Source organism: Vipera ursinii (genome assembly GCF_947247035.1).
Source record: "Vipera ursinii genome assembly, chromosome: 3".
Classification (NCBI taxonomy): Eukaryota; Metazoa; Chordata; class Lepidosauria; order Squamata; family Viperidae; genus Vipera; species Vipera ursinii.
The window spans coordinates 161,127,954-161,149,628 of record NC_139516.1 but is presented as its reverse complement, the minus strand read 5'-3'; the positions used below and the strand labels follow the sequence as shown (position 1 = coordinate 161,149,628).

General features: G+C 37.9%; 1 protein-coding gene across 1 annotated transcript; it reads left to right on the top strand.

Moving 5' to 3' along the window:
• The first annotated feature begins 1,072 nt into the window (after positions 1-1,072).
• On the top strand, positions 1,073-21,399 carry IMPA2 (inositol monophosphatase 2). The gene is made up of 8 exons (XM_083358416.1): positions 1,073-1,663; positions 9,100-9,233; positions 11,313-11,417; positions 12,530-12,575; positions 13,690-13,798; positions 15,509-15,617; positions 16,124-16,275; positions 17,221-21,399. Exons 1-8 carry the CDS (start codon positions 1,556-1,558, stop codon positions 17,334-17,336), a joined length of 879 nt encoding a protein of 292 aa, XP_083214542.1. The 5' UTR covers positions 1,073-1,555; the 3' UTR covers positions 17,337-21,399.
• Positions 21,400-21,675: the final 276 nt, after the last annotated feature.

Sequence of the window (21,675 nt, the reverse complement as noted above, 5' to 3'; positions counted from 1 at the left end):
AATGTCCTATAAACCGATTTTGTCTGGAGGATCTGACCAATGGCAGAACGGCGGGAGAGGAGCCTTAACTTTGTCGGTTCTTTTTAGAAAGAAGATTCTGGTAAAAAAATAAGGTTAATAGTTTCATCGAGAGAAATACTATCTCACCCCTCAGTAAAAAATGTAACACCATCATAATTTAATCATTTTAGCAAAAAGACTACATTTAGCTGCCAGTTGGCCTTACGCAGTTTCCTAAGGCGGGGAATTTGTATTTAAAAGGGTGGATATTAATTTCTGCCATCAAAAATAATGGAAACGAAGCGCCTTGGCCGACAAGAACTCCAGACTGACTCGACAAGCGGGACAGTGGCGTAGCGTGGGTTGTCAGCACCCGGGGCAAGGCAAGTAATTTGCGCCCCCTAACCCGTGGATTTTAGCACTCGGCCGCTGCACTGTCCCTCCCCCAGATAGTCCCTCGCTCTCTCTCCGCACCGCACCGCACGCCTGGCACCCCCCCTCCACAGTGGGCGGCGACCCGGCGGCTCGGATCGGATTCGCATAGCCAGCACTGCAGTGAGAGAGAGAGAGTGAGCCAGGCAGGGGCAGAGAGCTGCGAGTGCGAGCGCGCCCCCCCAGATGTTGCGCCCGGTGCGGCCGGCCCCCCCTGCACCCCCCACGCTACGCCACTGAAGCGGGAGAAATGCGAACTTTCAAGAACTGCATTGCCAGCACCCGAAGACGTCTTGCAAAAAAAAAATGACCTGCAAAAGCAGCACAAGCACCCCACAGAGGGTGAAAAAAAGAAGAAGCGAAAAGCAGACTGGATTCAAATTTTGAAGGGGAGGAGGGCTGAATTGTAGGGGGTGGTGGTTTGTAAAAAAAAAAAGAAGAAGAAGAAGCGAGGAACTTCCTGTGAATCACATCCTATTGCCCTAGAACAGCGTTTCCCAACCTTAGGAACTTGAAGATGCGTGGACTTCAACTCCCAGAATTCCCCAGCCAGCTATGCTGGCTGGGGAATTCTGGGAGTTGAAGTCCACGCATCTTCAAGTTCCTAAGGTTGGGAAACGCTGCCCTAGAAAACGCCCACCCCGCGCCCGCGATTCGCTAGCTACGTGAGGAACCCGCCCGAGCGCGATGTCCTAAAACTCGGGGTCAGCAAGAAGAGCGCGGGGCGCGGAGAGAGGCGGTTTCTCCTGCAAGACGGGCGGAAAGCATGGCCACTCGGCTGAGGAAGGCGGGCTCTGTGTCAGTGGAGCCTCTCCCGCCTTCCCCCGTGCCGGTGACCGGGGTGCCTGAGCGAAGGCGAGAGGGCAGCGAGGAGGGCGAGCGGTGGCGGCGCAGGGAGAGCGGCGGGGCGGAGGCTTCAGCAGTGGGGGGGGGAGGAGACGCCCCGCGGGGCTGAAGTAAACAAGCCCCTCCTTAAGCCCGGGCCAGGGAAGCCCCCGGAGCGCCGGAGAAAGTTCAAGGACTTGCCGCACCAATTCCTCCCTCCACCCACCCCGCGCTTCCTATTTCCGCGGAGATCCTCGCGAACGCGGGAGGAGGCGGAGAGAAAGGAGCGGCGCTAATAATGAACCCCAGCGGGCAGCGAGGATTAGGCAAAGCGGCCGCCGGCGGAGACAACCCCTGGGAAGAGTGCCTGGAGGTGGCGGTGCAGCTCGCGCTCCAGGCGGGACAGGTGAGGGGTGGGGGTGGGGGTGGCTTGTCGCATAAGGGGGCTCCGAGTTCAGGCCACACGTGGGGAGCGAGCAAATCCGAGGCGGAAAACTTTCTCGGCTCTCTTTCTCCTTCCTCCTCCTCCTCTCCCTCCATTTGGGGGCATCAGTTAAACTTAAGGAGGCTCCCCGGTGCGCTTTGTTCCTTCCGCCTTTTGGTAAATTGAGGTCGAGATTTCTTGCTAACCTGAGTTGCCGCTGTGTGCAGATCTTGGGACCTTAACCAATGCACAAGCCAGCCTTCGCCAATATGGATCCCTTCAGATGAGAGAGACGGAGCCCTTTTTCAGAGATTTGTGTCTGGAGGGGATCAGGTTGGAGAAGAAGGGCATGGTTGCCCTTGTGTTGATTTGGGTGCAAATACATCAAGCTGGTTAGGTTTCAGTTACTCCTGAATAAGTGCAGAAACCTGCCCCCTACATGCTCCTTTTAGGGTAAGATGTAAAAGAATGCGGTGGTCACATATAGGAGAGTGTGCTCTGTAATAAAATTGGGTATAGGCATATATTTTATGATTTTGGTGTCGTCGTCGTTTGGTACAGATGCTCATTTTTAATTGGACATTTGGAACTTAGGAAATGCAGCTATACAAGCCAAGTAAATCACAAAGTGGACTCAGCATATTTTCTCGCACCTTTACACAATATTATTTGGAGGGTTAATACAATTAATGTTTTCTCTCTATAGATCTATAATGAGTGGTCTTGAGCTCTTCAACTCATTCACCCCTTCATGAACTTTCAGATTGTTCATTGACACATATTTATTATATGAAAATAAATACAAATTTAACTAACAGTTGTTGTTGTTGTTAGTTGCGAAGTCGTGTCCGACCCATTGCGACCCTATGGACAACGTTCCTCCAGGCCTTCCTGTCCTCTAGCATCTTCTGGAGTCCATTTAAGCTCACGCCTACTGCTTCAGTGACTCCATCCAGCCACCTCATTCTCTGTCGTCCCCTTCTTCTATTGCCCTCAGTCTTTCCCAGCATTAGGCTCTTCTCCACTGAGTCCTTCCTTCTCATTAGGTGGCCAAAGTATTAGAGTTTTAGCTTCAGGATCTGGCCTTCTAAAGAGCAGTCAGGGTTGATCTCCTCTAGGACTGACCTGTTTGATCGCCTGGCAGTCCAAGGGACTCGCAGGAGTCTTCTCCAGCACCACAGTTCAAAGGCCTCAATTCTTTGGTGCTCAGCCTTTTTTATGGTCCAGCTTTCACTGCCACACATTGCAACTGGGAAGACCATAGCCTTGACTATACGCACTTTTGTTGACAGGGTGATGTCTCTGCTTTTTAGTGTGCTGTCTAGATTTGCCATGGCTTTCCTCCCCAGGAGCAAGCATCTTTTAATTACTTGGCTGCAGTCCCCATCTGCGGTGATCTTGGAGCCCAGGAAAATAAAATCTGTCACTACCTCCATTTCTTCCCCATCTATTTGCCAGGAATTGAGAGGGCCCGATGCCATGATCTTGGTTTTCTTAATGTTAAGTTTCAACCCAACTAACAGTACTGCAATGAATAATAATACTGTGTCGTCCCATCAATCCTTGAGTGTTGATATTAACCACTTAGGGGAACCCTGATCTAGATCCAATCTTTCTAGGAGATAGGATGGTGAATTTCTCATGTTTTCCTCATGACAACTCTGTAAAATAAGCTCTCAGTTCAGTATTATCCAGTGAATTTCCATGATTGAGGAAAAATCTGAACCTTGATATTTCAGGTTTTACCTAATTGCTTTTAAAACTGAGCTCTTAACATTCAGCATGAAATTATGTCTTAAAAAGAAAAAATAAGGATTACTGAGAAACTCTGCCATAAATAAATAAAAACCAGTAATAGTCATTTGAATAATAAATTCTGTACTGTATGTTTTTATAAGTGCTTCCTTCCTACATTAGTTTTTTACACCGGCACACTAAATTTGAGAAAGGACATAATATTTCTATTCTCCCAAATAAGAATGATCACAACATTTCTTATTTTAGTTTTTCTTCAGTTTAAACTGTCCAGTAAACAGTAACCTCTTAGAAAAGATAAAATCAGCTAGTCATTTTGCTAATAGCGACTACTGCAAAAGCGTATAATTTTATTGGAGAAGGGGCCTATAATGATAGAGTAGAATATTATGATATTTATACCCTTGCATCCAGTTCCCTGTTCTGTATACAAATCCACATTTAACATTACAAGTAGATAGCTGTTTAATTTGGGTTGAGTTGGGTTAGCCAAGACAGTGTTGCCTTTATCTGTTATTTTTGAACAAGATTTTTTTTAACACAAAGCGCACTCCTCCTTTTGTATTACTTTTATTCTTTTCAAACAAATTGTGTCCTTCTACTGCTCTATTTCAGGAATACAGCCATCCTACCAGGTCTCTATTATATCTAATAAACATATTTTACTTTACAGTGATAAAGTCATCCTAGTGGTTTATAATAGAGCCTGGGAAATAAGACAAGCTTGGGCTCTCAGCAGAGAGAGTCAAATATGACAAAATAAGTATAATACTTATTTTGTCATATTTGACTCTCTCTGCTGAGAGCCCAAGCTTGTCTTATTTCCCAGGCTCTTAACATTAATGTATAGACAACAATGACCATAAAGTTTATTCCTCATTCTGTTTGTTTTGTTTATTGAATGGTTTAAAAACCCCATTTCAGCAACATTAGTTACAAGGTAAAGGTAAAGTTTCCCCTGCACGTGCATGGTAGTCGTTACGGACTCTAGGGGCCGGTGCTCAACTCCATTTCAAAGCCGAAGAGCCAGCGCTTATCCGAGGACGTCTCCGTGGTCATGTGGCCGGCATGACTAGACGCCAAAGGCACACGGAACGCTGTTACCTTCCCACCGTAGTGGTCCCTATTTTTCTACTTGCATTTTTACGTGCTTTCGAACTGCTAGGTTGGCAGAAGCTGGGACAAGTAACAGGTGGCTCACTTTGCTACGCGGCACTCGGGATTCGACCCACCAAACTGCCGAACTTCTGATCGACAAGCTCAGCGTCCTAACCCACTGAGCCACTGCATCCCTTACAATGTACAAGCCTTTATATAAAGCCCTTCAGGATTTTTGTTTACATCTATCATCCTTTTGTTTACATCTTATCATCCTACAGTCCTAATGAAGTATGACCCGTCTTCTGCCAACACTGTGTCACCTGGATGATTTAGACAAAAGTCCTGGAAATCAAATACCCCCTACTGATTTATTGTATTGTTTTCCCTTACAGTCCTTTTCATGAACTGAAAGGACGAATGAGAATGTCACTGAGCCCTGGGGATCTTGAGCCTCTTTCCAAGATTTTCAAAGAAGTCTCATGCAATATAGTTGTAGCTGGGTTTTTTTTTTGTTTTTTTTGCAGAACTGTTTGTACCCACATGTATTAGCAGGAAAAGCTTATTATCAGTGGATTTGATAAATCTTGTTTTGTCATGTCTTTGATCTTTGGGCCTGTCAGATGACACACTTCATGAGTCAAAGAGTCTGGGCAGTATCATTTCTTTTAGTTTCTCAGTGATGAGTTGCCAACTGCTGCAACTGCTTTTTTGTTGCTTTATAGGGCAAAGTTTACTTTCTATTGATAGCATATGCTTAGAGTAGTTGTTGGAGGCTGAAAGCTAAGTTATGTTGCTACCTTACCTTTCTGTAGCAATAGTAGGGCAGAAAGGAAATGTGGTTTGCATATCCTGTATATTTCTGACAAGTTCTTTTAACTCTTGAAACATAACAATAAAAATGTTTTTTTAATTATGATGATGACTGTCCATGAACTGGATTTTACTTGTGGCCTTCCAAATAGCAGTTGGATAACTTGAATATCCCATTTTGCATGTGTTCCTATGTGTTTGTACCTAAAAAAAGGCGAGGTTCTTCAGCCCAGGAACATTTCTGATGAGTTATGCCAAATTTATACAGAATAAGAACATATTTCTCCACAGTCTGGTTGTGGATGAGTGTGTATACCTGATAATGGGTATACAGTATTGGGACCTGGCATTGACAGTGAGTTATGATATTGCTCTCTTGGAAATCCACTCTGCCATGTTTCAGGTCCTGCATTAGCAAGCGATCCAATAGTAGGTGATTTGGGTAGCAACGATTGTCTGGTATTAATAGTGACCAAAGGGTCTGGTCTGGAAGGGACAAGTTGTGCATGCCTGTTTGTGATTTTGGGCAAATAAAGAACTTTGCTTGTGTATTGAACACCTTGCTGCACAGCAGAGTGCTTTTGTGAGCTTTTAGAGCTCATTGGAGAGCAGGAGGTAGAAAGCTCATTGCTTTTCATTTGGGAGACTTCAGTCCTCCATATCCTGAAGGAAGATTCCATGAACTTCATGGTAACTCCAGGCAGTCTTGCTGTTGTGCTAGGTATGGTATTCATCTACAAGCAGTTGACATATCATCTGATAATGGAAGATAAAGATTAAATCTTTGCTGTAGTTAGATTGCTTCCTGTTTGTTATGATTCTCTGCAGAATGGTAGGACCTACAGTATTTGGATAATCTGGTCCAGTGCTTAGTGAATTTAAATGGATTTCAGAGAGCAGTTAGGATTATTCTGAATAACCTGGTAAGTGGCCGTTTTGAGTGCCTGAGCAATTTTTGGAATATTGAAGTAACCAGAACACCTGATGAAATCACCTCCAACCAGTCTCTAATTCCATATTTTATGTATGAAATCCTGCCCATGCTGGACTATTCCTGTGTGCTAGTTCCAAGGGACAAGGTGGCAGAAGAGACACCTAGAGTACTAGTGGATAAAAATACAAGAGCAGCTAGGACTAGATACAAGTAACTGTTCATATTTGATGGCAAAAGAATGGCAAAGTAATGCTTCTTATTGTGATTACAGATTGTGCCTCTGCAGCCCTCTGTACAGTTACTTGCATCCTTTTGAGGGGCACAAAGCAGAAGCTCTCACTGAAAGCCTCGTGAGATTCTAGGGCAGGATTTCATACATAACACTGCCTAAATTCTGCACAGGATGGGTCATGATTGGATTAGGTCTTGTGAGGGTAACTTAAGATTCATTTCAGCTTCTTAATTCTGAAGAAGTATATAGGATGATCTGTGGAAAATGCTGTACCACATGATTGTCCAACCTTTTGGCTCCCTGGGCCACACAGAGTGAAGAGGAATTGTCTTGGGCCACTTATAAAATATATATTTAATGTATATAAATAACAAACTTCCTTTATTTTTAATATTTTTACTATCTTGGAGCCACATTACTCGCTATCCAGGACCACTGGTTGGACATGTCTGATCTACCACATGTAACCTAGTCCATGTTCCATTTGGCTGTTTAGAAAGCATAGGAGGGTGCATGGGGCTAGGTAGTCCATGTCTTATTGAACAATGTGATTATGTCCTTTATCCTGACAATGGCGTACTCTTTCCTGAAGAGGCCCTCCCTAGACCCAACCAATTGTGGCTCTAGCTCCTCTTTTCATGTTGTTGAGAGAGTGGTAGAAGAGGATAATCCAGACACTAATCAAGATTTTGACCTGGGCATGGGACAGATACCATATTAGTCTGAGAGATGAATTACATCATGATTTCAAAGTGAGGAGTGTACCCATCCTGGTTCTTTCAGGTCACACGATAACCTTCAGTACCATCAACCACTGTATTCTTCTGGACCACTTAAGAGAGCTGGGAGGTGGAGGCACTGTTTTATAATGCCTCAGTTCCTTTCTGAGTAGGTGGTGTTAACCCTTTATTGTATGGTTTTAAGGCAGGTGCAGGATCACCTAATTAAGATAGGCAAGAGTATAAGCAAGACTATAATGCTTCTCTGAATATGTCCCAGTGTTAGCACAGGAGTTCCCAGCCATAACTTCCCTGACAGTCTTTTGGAGGGCACTTAAGATTATCCTATTTCACAGTTCTATAAATCTCAAATTGGGAGCAGGTTTACTTTTACTGAATATTGAAACTATATTTATGTTTTTATGTACATGGCCATGAATCCAGAATGTCATCAATACATATGCCTTGTTTGAAATCCACAGGAATACCACCGTGTCAAGTAAATATCTGTATGTTTGTAGGATTTTTTTCAAATAATGATTTTAAATAAAGATTACAGCTCAAACACTTACTTTACATTCCTGTGAAATAACAGATGCTTTCAGTCACGCTTAGCTTCTCCTTGCTCTTTTAAAGACATTCCGTTTCCCTTGAGTTTACTTTAAAAATATTTCTACTTACATGCCTTTAGAATGGAATTTGTATTGTAAATCATTTTTGGATACCGTGCAATGGTCATTTTTGCCTCAATATTTTACTCTGAAAGAAAGTGCAAAGGATTAAAAGATAATATTTGGCAATATAAGAAGAATCTAACAATGAAGAAATTATAGGTTTTATATTTTTGTATCATGTATACAGTGGGACAAAAAAGTATTTAGTCAGCCACCAATTGTGCAAGTTCTCCCACTTAAAAAGATGAGAGAGGCCTGTAATTTTCATCATAGGTATACCTCAACTATGAGAGACAAAATGGGGGGAAAGAATCCATGAATTCACATTGTAGGATTTCTAACGAATTTATTTGCAAATTATGGTGGAAAATAAATATTTGGTCAATAACAAAAGTTCATCTCAATACGTTGTTATATACCCTTTGTTGGCAATGATAGAGGCCAAACGTTTTCTGTAAGTCTTCACAAGGTTTGCACACACTGTTGCTGGTATTTTGGCCCATTCCTCCATGCAGATCTCCTCTAGAGCAGTGATGTTTTGGGGCTGTCGCTGGGCAACACAGACTTTCAACTCCCTCCAAAGGTTTTCTATGGGGTTGAGATCTGGAGACTGGCTAGGCCTCTAGAAAATTGTATATATAATAGTTTTAGCAGAAACCAAAATTGTTCTTATAGTAAGAATTTCCATGGTACAGTGTATAAAATTATAGCATGTCACTATACACTCATTAAGGACCAAATTCTGGACTCAGTTCAGTCTTACCAGTTTAACTTATTTCAACTCAGTTTAAGTCAAAAGCAGTCCATTTTATGTAGTTATGATAGTGTGCAAATATTTTCTTCTGATAGCTTTTGTTAAAAACAACGTGCGATTGAAATGCTAATATAGCAGTTACTGAATTCATAATATATACATTTATACAGTGACAAAGTGTTAGTGTCCTAATTTTGAGGCAAAAATATGGCATATAAACAGCAAGCTATTATTGAAGAAAATTTAACAGAAAAACAAGATAATTATGTTAATCAGCACCAGAATCTTCAGGAATAAAATACTATACATTGATGTCATTTTAGAAGTTACTGTGTGCATAACAAAGAATTATATCACTTATTTCCATTGAGAATTTAATGCAATTTTTCAGAAATAATGGGAAAAATCTGTAAAACAATATATAATATTTTCTTTCTAGATTATTAGAAAAGCTCTCACTGAGGAAAAGCAGGTATCTACCAAAACATCTGCAGCAGATCTTGTGACTGAAACTGATCACTTGGTGGAAAATTTAATTGTTTCTGCACTGAAAGAAAAGTTTCCCTCTCACAGGTATATCTGGCCACGGCACTATTCTACTGGTAATTTTTGAATGAATGAAAATCATAACTATGTGAACAGATGTGCTTCACAGGAAATATATTTCAATGAAACAAGCATGTTTCACATGCAGAAACTTTCTGGAGAGTATAGATTGGTAATAACCTGATATAGCCTAGGATGTGTTACATTGCCACATAATGATCTGGTTCTTAAACATACTGCGCCCCAATGGAATTAGGTTGCACGCACTCTCTGAACCTGGATGATATATTGTGGTGAAGGTGGTTTGCACAAATGGTTTGTTAGTTTAGTTTATTTTTGTTTTATTTGAGTGCTTTTAAGCTGCTTCCATTGTATGAACAAGTTTGCTAATTTTAGCCAGGATTCTAATCCTTGTGATTAATTCTGCTTCAAATTTTCAAACATAAATTAAGCAAGAATGAAATGGTTGAGTAATGTGGCTTTTTCAACAGTTCTATCTCTACTATTCCAAGCTCTGCTTTCATCTGAGCATGCTCGTTGGGGAATTCTGGGATTTGAAATCCATGCATCTTAAAGTTGCCAAGTTTGAAAAACATTGCCATAGATGAAATGTTTCTCCAGGTTATGGCAGAAGATTTGAAAAGCTATACCTAGAAATGGATTTCCAGCTAGCATTCTTGTCAGCAATTGACTGTTTGACTTTTTCTACTACAAACATCAGTGTACAGTATGCTAGCACAGGGGTCCCCAACCTTGGCAACTTTAAGACCTGTAGACTTCAGCTCCCAGAATTCCCAACTCAGCCATGCTGGCTAGGGAATTCTGGGAGTTGAAGTCCACAGGTCTTAAAGTTGCCAAGGTTGGGGACCAACCCGTGCTAGGAAATTTGTAGAGACCAAATTTTTTGTCCCTAGAACTGCATCAGATGAAAGCAGAGCCAGGAGGAGGGGAGGTAAGCAATTAGAAAAGTCACATTTTCCAACAGTTTCATTTTTGTTTTTTTAGGTTTGAAAATTTGAAGGAGAATTATTATAACAGGGTTAAAATTCCACACACCTTAAAATTGTGAAGTTTGAAAAACACTGATCTATATTTATAGGAACTAACTTTATAAATATGTACTCAATAAATACATTTCACGTCATTTTAAAGTCTCTTGGTCCAAGTTCTCCATTCCATGGGCTTCATAGATAAGTGGGGATTTGAGGCTGTATTTCTTGGTCTTAGCCCTTTCATTACACTTAAATTATATTATGTAATAGGTGTATATGATTAACCTTACAACACCTTTTGAGAATATTTAGAGGAAATAGTGACAAGAATAGTACTTTCTAAAGCATAACAGAGATTGTAAAGTTTTTCATACACTTGCAAAGTATAATAAAAATATATCCCTTTATAAGAGTATCCACCTATTTTAGTCCCTAGGGTCACAGAGACATTTTCAGACTATTCTAAAATGAATGTTTGCTAATTTCTATTGTGTCATTCTTGTTTTAATTCTCTAGTCTTTGTTGTCTTAAGTCCAGCTTTAAGGATTCCTTTAAGTTTCCAGTTATAGATGGTTACAATCTAGACTTTTTTTTGACAATTATTAATGTTTTGTTTTTGTTTTTTAATTATTGTTTACAAGAGGGACTACAATCTTATAAATTTCTGAAGAGCTGCAGCTCTCCCTCCAGCATATTGTACGAGAGGAAATGAGAGCTAATTTTGCTTTAATTTGTAAAAATAAATGAACTGTACATAGTTCAAAGAAAAAGCCTATGATTTATACACTTTGTGAATGTTCTTCCAGCTGTCATTCAAAGGAAGAATGTTGCAGAGGAAGAAGCAGTCACTGCATTTTTGCATGAAATATGTAGATTTCTCATTCATGTTGGCATGTGCATAAGAACTTTGTCCCTTCAGCCTTCTTGAGATCTTTTGATCACGATGTTTTAAATTTTAGTTTAAAGATATATGTAACAGAGAAAGTTTTTATGCCAATTCCTAGTATGCTGTTCAGGTTGGAACCTATTTTATTAAACAATACATCTGCAATTGCTTCAAATGCACCTTTAATTCAAAGTTTTTTTATCTGAGTCTTGTCTATACCAATGTTAGGTTTATTGCAGAAGAAGCTACTGCTGCTGGTTCAAAGTGCATACTCAATGACAGTCCAACCTGGATTATTGATCCTGTTGATGGCACTTGCAATTTCGTACATAGGTAAAGAAACAGTGAAAACCTTGTGTCAAATGTCACAAGACAGATTGTGAAGCATCTTTAAATACGTGAAGTATCAATTGAATTTCTGTGCGTGTTGAATCCCTTCTAGTTTCATAGAGTGTGATAAAATGTAGAAGGAGATTGATTCCCAGGAGGAAAAGGCAAGAGGCAACACAGTTGAAATATCATGTGCAGGAGAACGAGGCTATTGTGCATGCAAACAGTAAAATGCTCAGTCTGGCAAGATTTTAGGTGGGAAACAATAAAGAACTCAACTTGGAAGAATCACTATGTGTCGTTCTGGGTTTTGAGCCTGACATGGAGCTTACAACTCATCCAATGCATGTTTTGCACCAAGCAAATTTGTGCACAGGATTATATCAAATTTATTTGTAAAATAATTTATATATACAACTATCAAACAGCAAAAATCAGATCATTAATTTGACCTACTTCAGTAATTGCTGTTCTTTTAACAATTAGTCTGTTGAGTATTAAGTTGTCATATTCTGGATCATCTTGAATCATATTTTCTTTTGGAGGGAATTTTCGTTAGTCTGCAATCTTTGGTTCATAAAATACTTCATAATGGAATGTATTGGAAGGCCTATTTTTTACCCAATGCTGCATGGTGAAATAATTTGGGAAATTGGGCTGAAAGGTATGGAAGGAAAAATAATATTTATGTTCTCAAGTTATAAGGGTGGCAGCAGTGGTTAGAAAATTACTTTTGAACTCTAACATTTATTTTAGAAAAGCAGCTTCTGCTCTCTCTCAGTCTATTTCTGGTGTGACAATATCCTATGATGGCAGCATGGAAAAGGAACAACAGCTAATTGGTTGCATAGATTCCTAAGATTTAAAGAGTGGGGAACTTTCTGAGAATCAGATAATTAATCATTGGGAAAGTCACAATTGTCCTTTAGGGTCAGAATGCATATCAGTTTTCCAACAATTAAAATTTCAGGAAAATTTAGAATTTTATCTCTAAATATAAAAAAGTAAGATTTCTTACCTGAGAACCAATGAATAAACACTATCACAATGTTGATATGGTAAAAAGTTATTGTTCAGAAAATTTATTAACAAATAAAATGTATTTATTTACACAGGTTTCCAACTGTAGCTGTTAGCATTGGATTTGCTGTCAACCAAGAGGTATAAAATAATGTTCTGTAAGTTTGATAGGCGTTAGTGGCAGCTTTTAAAACATTAAAAAAAACAGATTTAATAAATACATCTGAACCTTATTCAACATTTTTCCAATTTATTTTGTGATATTTGTGGAAATATAGATTTCAGTGCATAAACCTATTTATAATATTCAAACCATCCTTTCAATGTTTTTACAAAAAAATATAAATGATTCTTCTCTTTACAAAAAATGTTTTGGATAGTAAAAATATACGTGTTCTAGCCATGCAGAACACTGTTTCAAAGAAACAGTTACAGAAGTACTTCTTAACCTAAACCTTTTTCCTTACACTAAATGGCAATCTGTGAGATACACTTGCAAAGTTTATGCATTTAGGAGTGGCATAGTGTTTAAGCAAATGGTCAATCAATGAATCAAATCAGTTTATTGCAATCATAGACCAGCAGTGCTGTCTATCCGTTAAATCACAGGATTAATAGTTCTCTGTATTCTGTGTTGTTTCATGTTACTGTAGAATATTTGTCTGGATTTCTAGAAACAATGTTGGTAGCCAGTATGTGGCTTTTATGCTTTTCCTTTAGAACAGGCAATCCATTGAACTGAGTTTCCCTACAAAAATAACCAGTGCCTTTTCTCCCTGCCTCAATTTGCCCACTTTGCTCACCTGACATCCACCCTCGCTGCTAGACAGTGTTCAAAGCCATAAAAATGTTGTAGCAAAAACATCGGATCGTTAAACTTTGGAAACACAATTACCCTTCATATTCTGTAAAAATGAGAATTGCTTTGGGGTGGATTACACATGATACGTCTTGATAGTAGGCGATAGGCAATGGAGAATTCAAGGATGATGGAACACATCTGATAAGTGATTATGATTGCAGTGAGTACTCTGCAGAAGACATTTCTTGTATTTCTCATTTAGTAACTATGATGTAAAAATGAGCCATTATATAAGGGGATGATATATTTAATTTCCTGTGGCTTTTATCATAAGGAATATTTGGGATAATTAAAATAGTGTAAACTGCAATCTTATGCAGTTAAAAGAGATTTGTTTATACTGATATAATGCAAATTGCATTCATGTTCCTTTTCTTTTCTTAAAATCTAAAGCTTGAATTTGGTGTAATTTATCACTGCATTGAAGAACGATTATACACTGGTAGAAGAGGTCAAGGGTCATATTGTAATGGCAAAAGGCTTCAGGTGTCAAAAGTGACAGGTTGGTTTAGATTTTGTAAACACTATAAAACTTATGCATATATATATAATATTATAGAGTTGTCACTAATTTTAGATAACAATGTATTTTCTAGGTAATGCCTACTTTTTCTTAATTCAGTTTAATAATATTTTTGCTAAATAACTATAAATTCAGCTCCACTAAAATTAAACTCTGTTTAATCCTATTGCTAGTTGTCTGGGCACCCAGAGTGGGGGATGGAGGGCAAGTGACAAAGCATGTATTGTGATTTTATGATATAGAAATTGCAACATATACTTTTGCATCAGGCACTGGGACACAAGCATATCAGGAAGATTCTATTATTGATGTCACCATGCATTGTTGTAGTCTCAGTTTGCTGTGGATGCCTTCAGCTGGGCATATCTTCAGTGGCAGACAAGTGAGCGAAAAGTAGGGTTAGGATTATGTTATGGTTGCTATTATGAAAAGCAGGCTGTATTGTTCTGGAGATAACAGTGTAAAAAAACCTTTTAACAGATTTCCCTGGCAGTTCACAGAAGTTCAGACAATTATCACGACCTCTATTGTTTTATTAGTGTATAACTTTAAGAGTGTAATTACTAATTTGATCTTGTAAGGATGAATTAGGAGACATTCCTGTTCTCCCAGACATTTATGCATTAATTTGTTCCACATTTTGCATTTTACTGGAATATGTACATATGCAAATGCATACACATAAATTGGTTTGGTTTGAATTGCTTAAATCACTTTGCAATCTGCCTAGAGGCCTCCTATTATTGAGTGCAATAATATCTAATATTGTAAATAGTATACAGTGATTCATCCTAAAGTATTTTGCATCTATTTCTAGAATAGCAATGGATATTGTACAAAAGTTTATTAAGCTGTTGTGTTGTCTCACCTTTCTTTCTCAAAGATATATATCATTTGCATCTGACATTCCCACTCTTGTTTTATTGTATTTATTACAAGATCTAAAATTTAAATCACATGGCCTTTGAATCTCATAACTTTAAGTCTACAAGTCCAAGTAAAGACCTAGGGTTAGACTAGAGTGATCAAATGCTGTGGATTTTTTGTGATATATAATAGGACAAAGATTTATTTCTCAGTTCTAGAATGGCAATGAAAGAACAGGTATTCCTTGTTTAGCAATCATAACTGGGATTAGTAACAGTTGATAAATCAAACAATCACTAAGTAAAATCACGACTACTTACTATTTTCTTCAGTTTTCCTTTGCTTTACAGATCTGCAAATGTCATAAATGTAGGGATTGCTGATAAAGTTACTTTTTCAACACAGTTGTAATTGTGAACAGTTGGATTTTTGGATAGAAGACCAGTATGAAATCTCATGCTATGGATTAGATTGTGAAGTTAAAAAAGAAAGAAACCCATACCAAATGAAACCAGTGGAAAGCTACTTCCAAACTGCAGCCAAGAAAACAATGTAGACATGTCTATTTAATCAGCAGGCATTTAGTATGACTCCATGAAATTGAACTATTAGTATGGTTGTAAATGTATTTAAATGTTAACATAAATGAAATCAAGTTTAGTGTTAATTTTTTGCTGTGGTCTCTGGGCATGCCATTCAAAGATCAGCTGTGGGCTTTGCCTCTTAAAAGACTTCTTGAAAATGATTTCTGCATCCAAAGATATAGAACTCTATAAAAGAATTTAGAATAAGCTGTTGCCTTATCTATTATTTTTCTTGCAGATATCACAAAAGCCTTGATTTTAACTGAGATTGGTCCAAAGCGAGATCCTGACACCCTGAAAGTCTTTCTCAGTAACATGGAACGATTGCTGAAGGCACAGGCACATGGGTAATTCTGTTTCCTGTAAATTAATAAACTTAGTAACAAGAAAATGGTTAATATAATATTTTGGTTAAGTACTGCAGTCAGAAATCCAGGCAGCCAAATCAACAGTTTCATAGGTATTTGAATGCATGTATGGACTGTGCCATCAATAGCGCCTCTCATATATCAAGAGAATTCTACCCCTGAGATATATCTGCTGTAGTGCTATCACAGTCTCCTTTTTTGCACTGCATTCATGAACTCCGTCACAAAAATAAACTGTGTTTGGCATAATGTTAGACTATAAAATGTATTTAATGCATGCTTCCCACTTCATCTTTATTGCACTTGGCTCTTTAAAGAAAGTTGTCTGTGTAGAATATGATACTGGGCATCAAGGATAAAAATCTGTAAAACAAGTAAAAATGTTGAGTCCAATATTTGGAAATGTATGTCACTGCACAGTCACTTCATTATGAGCAAAGCTAGGGTTTAATGTTATTTGCAATTTTTTTCAACATTTATCACAGGGTTCGTGTTATTGGAAGTGCTACTTTAGCACTCTGTCATTTAGCATCTGGGGCTGCAGATGCATATTACCAGTTTGGCTTACATTGTTGGGATTTGGCAGCAGCTACTGTTATTATCAGGGAAGCAGGTGGAGTTGTGATAGATACATCAGGTAAGCAAATATATTTTAAGAAGTACAAAGTATGATTTGCACATGATAACACTCCCTTCAAATTCAAAAGTTTATTTGTTTATTTATTTTGCCACAATCTCATTCTAGACTTTCCTGGAAGTCCAGCCTTTAGGAAAGAATGTTCAGAAAAGTGTGAGTCCACATTGGGGGCCTTAGAAATGGGGAAGGAAGAAAGCCAACATGTAGGAAAGCCATTCTGTATTCTAGGGCAGGGGTTCCCCTGGTCCGTGGACCGGCAGCTGGCCACAGCATGCCAGAAACTGGGCCGCATAAACAACCAAAGCCCCATCCGCGGGATGCAGGCAGCACACAAAACCACACCTCCAGTCCGTGGAAAAACTTTCCCACAGAACCGGTCCCTGGTGCCCAAAAGGATGGGGGCCTCTTTTCTAGGGGTTTAATGTACAATTTTAAAAGTTTGCAGATACTGTCCTTCTTATTGTACAGTTGCAGTCCTTAATGGCTTATTGTATTATTATGATGGGAAAGTCAAGTTGGCTCAAAGCAAGACTTCCTCCTACATGTACCCACAAGTGTTTTGGGTGATATCAAGGTGGACTTTAGGACAGGAAATGTCTGTCTTACCTTTCAGCCAACCCCTGTTCTAGTCATACTAGTTCTCCACCTTCTTCTGGAAGGAGGGGGGGAAAAACCAGTCAACACTCAAAAGAAAAAATTGGTATTTCCAAGCACTGCTATGGAGCTTAGGTGAAAAGGATTCTGAAGAGAGAAGGAGCAAGAATGAGATTTTAAAAAAGGGAATCGTTGACAAGAAACTTTGCATATCAGAATAAAGTTTAGTAATGTTCTTCATACACACACACACCCCCCCCAGATAAATGCACTTAGTGGACTACGCAAAGAACCGTTGTCTTCATCACAAAAGAAACATCTAAACTATTTTTCAATAAATTTTTCTCCTAGGTGGACCTTTAGATCTGATGTCATGTCGAGTAATAGCAGCAGGTACCCAGGAGATGGCCTCATTCATCGCTCAGGAAATACAGACGATTCACTATGGACGTGATGATGAGAATTGACCAGACATCAACCTAACATAATATGAAATATGACCTTTTGGAAATGTTTCACTTCTTTTAAGATGGATGGCTTTTAGAAACTGTTTCTTGTACAGTTTGTAAATCAAACATATTATACAAACATTTTAGTTGCATTTTAGGAAGGTGAAAGAAGTGTATTTGGGCATCGTGTGTGTATTTGTGTGTTTGGGACCTTTCCCTCTTTTTAATGAGAATATTTTTCAGTTACGTTTTTTTTTAATGTTGAAAGCTCTTTGAGGCTGTAATAGAAGTGGGGATCTTTCTGGTTTCACATAGAATGAGAAATAAACTTTATGTTTCAGATCTCAGGTATTTTTTGTTGTTGTTGTTGTTGTTCCATAACAAGGAACAAGTAGTGCCTCAAGTGCCCTCATCCAAAAATACTTGAGTGAAAGTATTATTTTTTTCTAAATTTAAAACAGACCTACTGAGCAGCTCTTGAGATAGTTACATTTACTTATGCGGAACACACACAAGTATGATAATGGTACATATTCTTAGAAATATATATGATCCTTGGATAAGTAAACAGGTACTAAAACAGCTGGCTAAGGAATGAATTTTTTAAAAAAAAAACATTCAAACATTCTTTGGCTTGATTCAAACCCTAGACTATAATAGGTTTTTAAAAATAACATGGAAGATTCTCTAAGATGCTACTGTTCACAAAAGTTTCTTACTAAGCACAATCGACCACAGCTGGATATCAAATGTCCAAGTTACATCTCTTGGTGACTTCATAGATATTCTTGATTTTCTTGATAGCAATATAGAAGTGATTTTCTATTGCCTTCTTCCAGGATAGTGTTGCATTTGTTTGTTTACTTCTACGGTAGTCTAAAGCCCTGGTATTTTCAGGATGTTTTCCTCTGCGATCTTAATTAGACCCACCTCCGTTTAGCTTTCAAACCCAGGCAGGTGCTATTATATACTGAGATGGCCATTGTGTATCCTTGAATAATTATTGTGGAGAAAAGTAATCTATCAAAAACTAGCAGAGAGATTCCTGCAATGCTGAGTTTAGTATTCCTTGAAAAGTGCTTTGTAGCTTATCCTGTGTATCAGAACTGAAAAGAAGTACCGCACTATTATACCAAAATTGTGGCTGGACATGTTACAAGAACTACTGTTTTCTTGAATGGAAATGGGCATGACATAAGGTGGCAAACTTTTATAACTTTGGTTTACATAATGAAATGTTGCATATTTCCAAATAAATGCCTAAGAAACAGAAATTACACTGAAAGGGATCCTAACCTAATCTTTTCACTGATGTCTTGTTTTCTATATTTGAGTATTATAAATTGTTGTGATAAACTCTTATGAGCCGCCGCCCCCCCTTGGCATTCCAACTAATACAATCTAGGAATAGTTTACTATCTCCCTGGATGTCAAAATTAGGCTTTAGATTTATGTGAACTAGAGTTACTGACAATGACTGTATGGATTAAGTGCTGGTTCTGATAATCCATGTTCTATCCAAATGCAGGAATGTTACATTGGCCATAGTGTACCTTGCCTCAATATCTTTCAGTCCTAAATGCAGTGCTGATGAATGGCATTTATGATACTTTGAAATAAATATCTTTTTATGAATTTAATTTAAACCTGAACCAGTTATCCCTGTATGTATGAAATTAAAAATTTGGCCCATTCTCTTGAATATTGAAAATATCTTTTCAGAGGTTTTAAAAATTGAATAAATGCTCCAGTTTTTAAAAAAATTGGATCCAAATTTAATTCTAGTAAAAATAGACCTATTAAAATCAATAGGACCTCATTTAAAAACATGTTTGACATAAAGAATTTGCAGCTGACTAGTTTTTGTTGCAGGCTAGCCTTGCTGCTGTAGAATTTGATGACAATTATTAAAGGAACCACTGAAGAAGAGATTCTTCCACTATTTGATATTGCCAAAAATCTGCCTCCGCTAAATCAATCTTTGTATGTGTGCAAAAGTTCATCAAAGGTTTAACTGTGTGATAAGAACTTTGTTACTCATTGTTAACTGTGTTACAATAGCAGTTGCCAATGAATCACTTCTTCCTTTCTGTGCCACTAATGTGCTATCTGTATGAATTGTCTCATTTTTCCATATTAAAGAGATTTGTGGTTTGAGTACTTAGAAAATGTGACATATCTTAAAAAATGAAAATTTGAAGTTAATGTGTACAAGAAAGCATGTATTGTGCAGTTAAACCAGAAGGGACTAAGAATGCAGGTAAAAAAATACTAAAAACAAAAGCCATCATTAATTCTACTTCAGTAAATTTATGTCAGTCCCTTTGGTGACAGATGCCTCTCTTTACTCACCAACTACATAATAGTGAAGAAAACATGAGCATTCCCCATCCATCTCCACTTATGACTGGAAAATTTCTGCCACTTAACTTCTTTCCTGTCTGCAGTCATCAAGATACAACTGAGAATCAGACAAACTTAATAACTGAAATGTTAAATGAACTGAAACATTAAGAAGTAATATGTAAATAAGATATTAGGACAGGATCATAAAATAGGATAAGCTGCCATTGCACAAATGTTTAAAAATGATAGTGTATGCACTTTTATGCACTGTTGCTTTTATAACAGCACTTCTATAGCACTTCGGAATGTCCAAAAGCACTTCCTCAGTATCACTTGCAAAACTTATAGTATTCTTCTAAGATATTCCTCCAATATATTCCCCTTCTGTAACAAAACATAAAAGGATTAAATTAATCTGCCTAATGACTAATTTAGTGGCGGGCACAAGATTCAACCAGAATTTGCTTTGAGTGACATAGGAGCCAAACTATATGTTATGCTACATCTGTACTCTTACTTGGGTTAAGAATCAAAAAGATGCAAAATATGATCCGAAGCTACATGCCCATTTTTTCTTTAGTTACAAAAGCGAAGAGGCAAAATATTTAAAATGTATGAAAGAAGATACCTGCCTCTATTGTATCAGTAATTATTAAAGACTAATTCACAGAACTTTATGCACTGGTAGAATATAGGCACTAGATTTAGATTTGATTATGATCCACATGAACTTTCCCATTCACCCCTTTAAAAAAGTGATGTGGGTAGTAATCTGCATAGAAAACATGGAAACTAGGAAAGAGAATAATCCTTCTATAGATCAAAAAGAACATATCTGGTTGTGAATTGAATATTAAAATCAGTAACAATCTGAAGGAGTGATTTGTCTGAAGCAAACCTGGATGGAAATATGTTAACTTACCCATGTACCAGAGTTGCATTTTTAAAGAAAAAAATAATATATGAAGGCATCAAATAAGGATTTCACATTTAATATTCTTAGTTTTCCCACCCTTCGTTTTCCAATACAATAGTTTCTAGGAAGTTTAATAGCTTAGCCATTATTTTCTTATATGTTTTATAAAAGGGCAGATAATCTAAGCCTCATAGGCTAATTTCCATTTTTTGTGCAATGGATCAGGTCAGATGTCTGGGAAGAAAAGCTTCCCCCCCACACAAAAAAAAGGCTACAACAGTATGTGAGAAAAAGTGGATGTCCGTATCTTCTTTGGGTTCTTATCACAGTCCCCTACTGTTTATCCCTGAGAAAATGTATGGTTCTTGAAAATAAGTGTGTGCCTACCTGTGCTTTACAGAAAATATTTTAGGTGGAAAAATATATATAGCGGAAATTACTAGGCCATCAAGTGTCAAGGTGACCTATTGAGTATTTTGCATGTATAAGGTATTCAAGAGCTGTATGGTCATGAGTTTTTGTGCATCTTTATTGCAAGAACTCTGAAACTTAACCGGTTTATGCTGTTTATATATACATTATGAGCCATTTGGTGTTACGTTCTTGTTCAGTTACAAACTCTGTATTACTGGTTGTCTGCTTTTAATCCAGACATTTCTACCTCATAGGGGGCTATGAGGAATAATGTGTAATTATTATTCAATAGAATAAAAGTTGTTTCCAATGGATAAAGAACTACATCATGATATCTAGAATTCTTATTAATGTATGTTTGTCAAAATAGCTTCATTTTCCAATAAAACCAAAAGGCAAATGTGTATTATCCATCTGTTTTTCTGTTATTTTTTTAACTTAAGAGGACTTGTACAGAGGCCTGATCCAGATGTGTGCAGGAACTTGCCCATTTTCCTCAGTCCATTTGTTTAGAAGACTTCTGCCTCACAAAAAATATATTTAAAAAAAAAACTCAGCAGTATACAGTAAGTTAATTTTTCTAAAGAAAGAGGTAAGAGTAGAAAGCATTAGAAATTCAGATCAGGATATGGCCAACATGTACTTCATTCTAAAGAAGAAAGGGCAGCTATAAGATGTGTA

What these genes read in the sequence shown, in the direction of transcription:
- IMPA2 (XM_083358416.1), top strand. Translation starts at nt 1,556, where the DNA reads ATGAACCCCAGCGGGCAGCGAGGATTAGGCAAAGCGGCCGCCGGCGGA. An exon ending in GAAAAGTTTCCCTCTCACAG is followed by an intron (nt 9,234 to 11,312) that starts GTATATCTGGCC and finishes TACCAATGTTAG; the next exon opens with GTTTATTGCAGAAGAAGCTA. An exon ending in AGTTGTGATAGATACATCAG is followed by an intron (nt 16,276 to 17,220) that starts GTAAGCAAATAT and finishes TTTTTCTCCTAG; the next exon opens with GTGGACCTTTAGATCTGATG.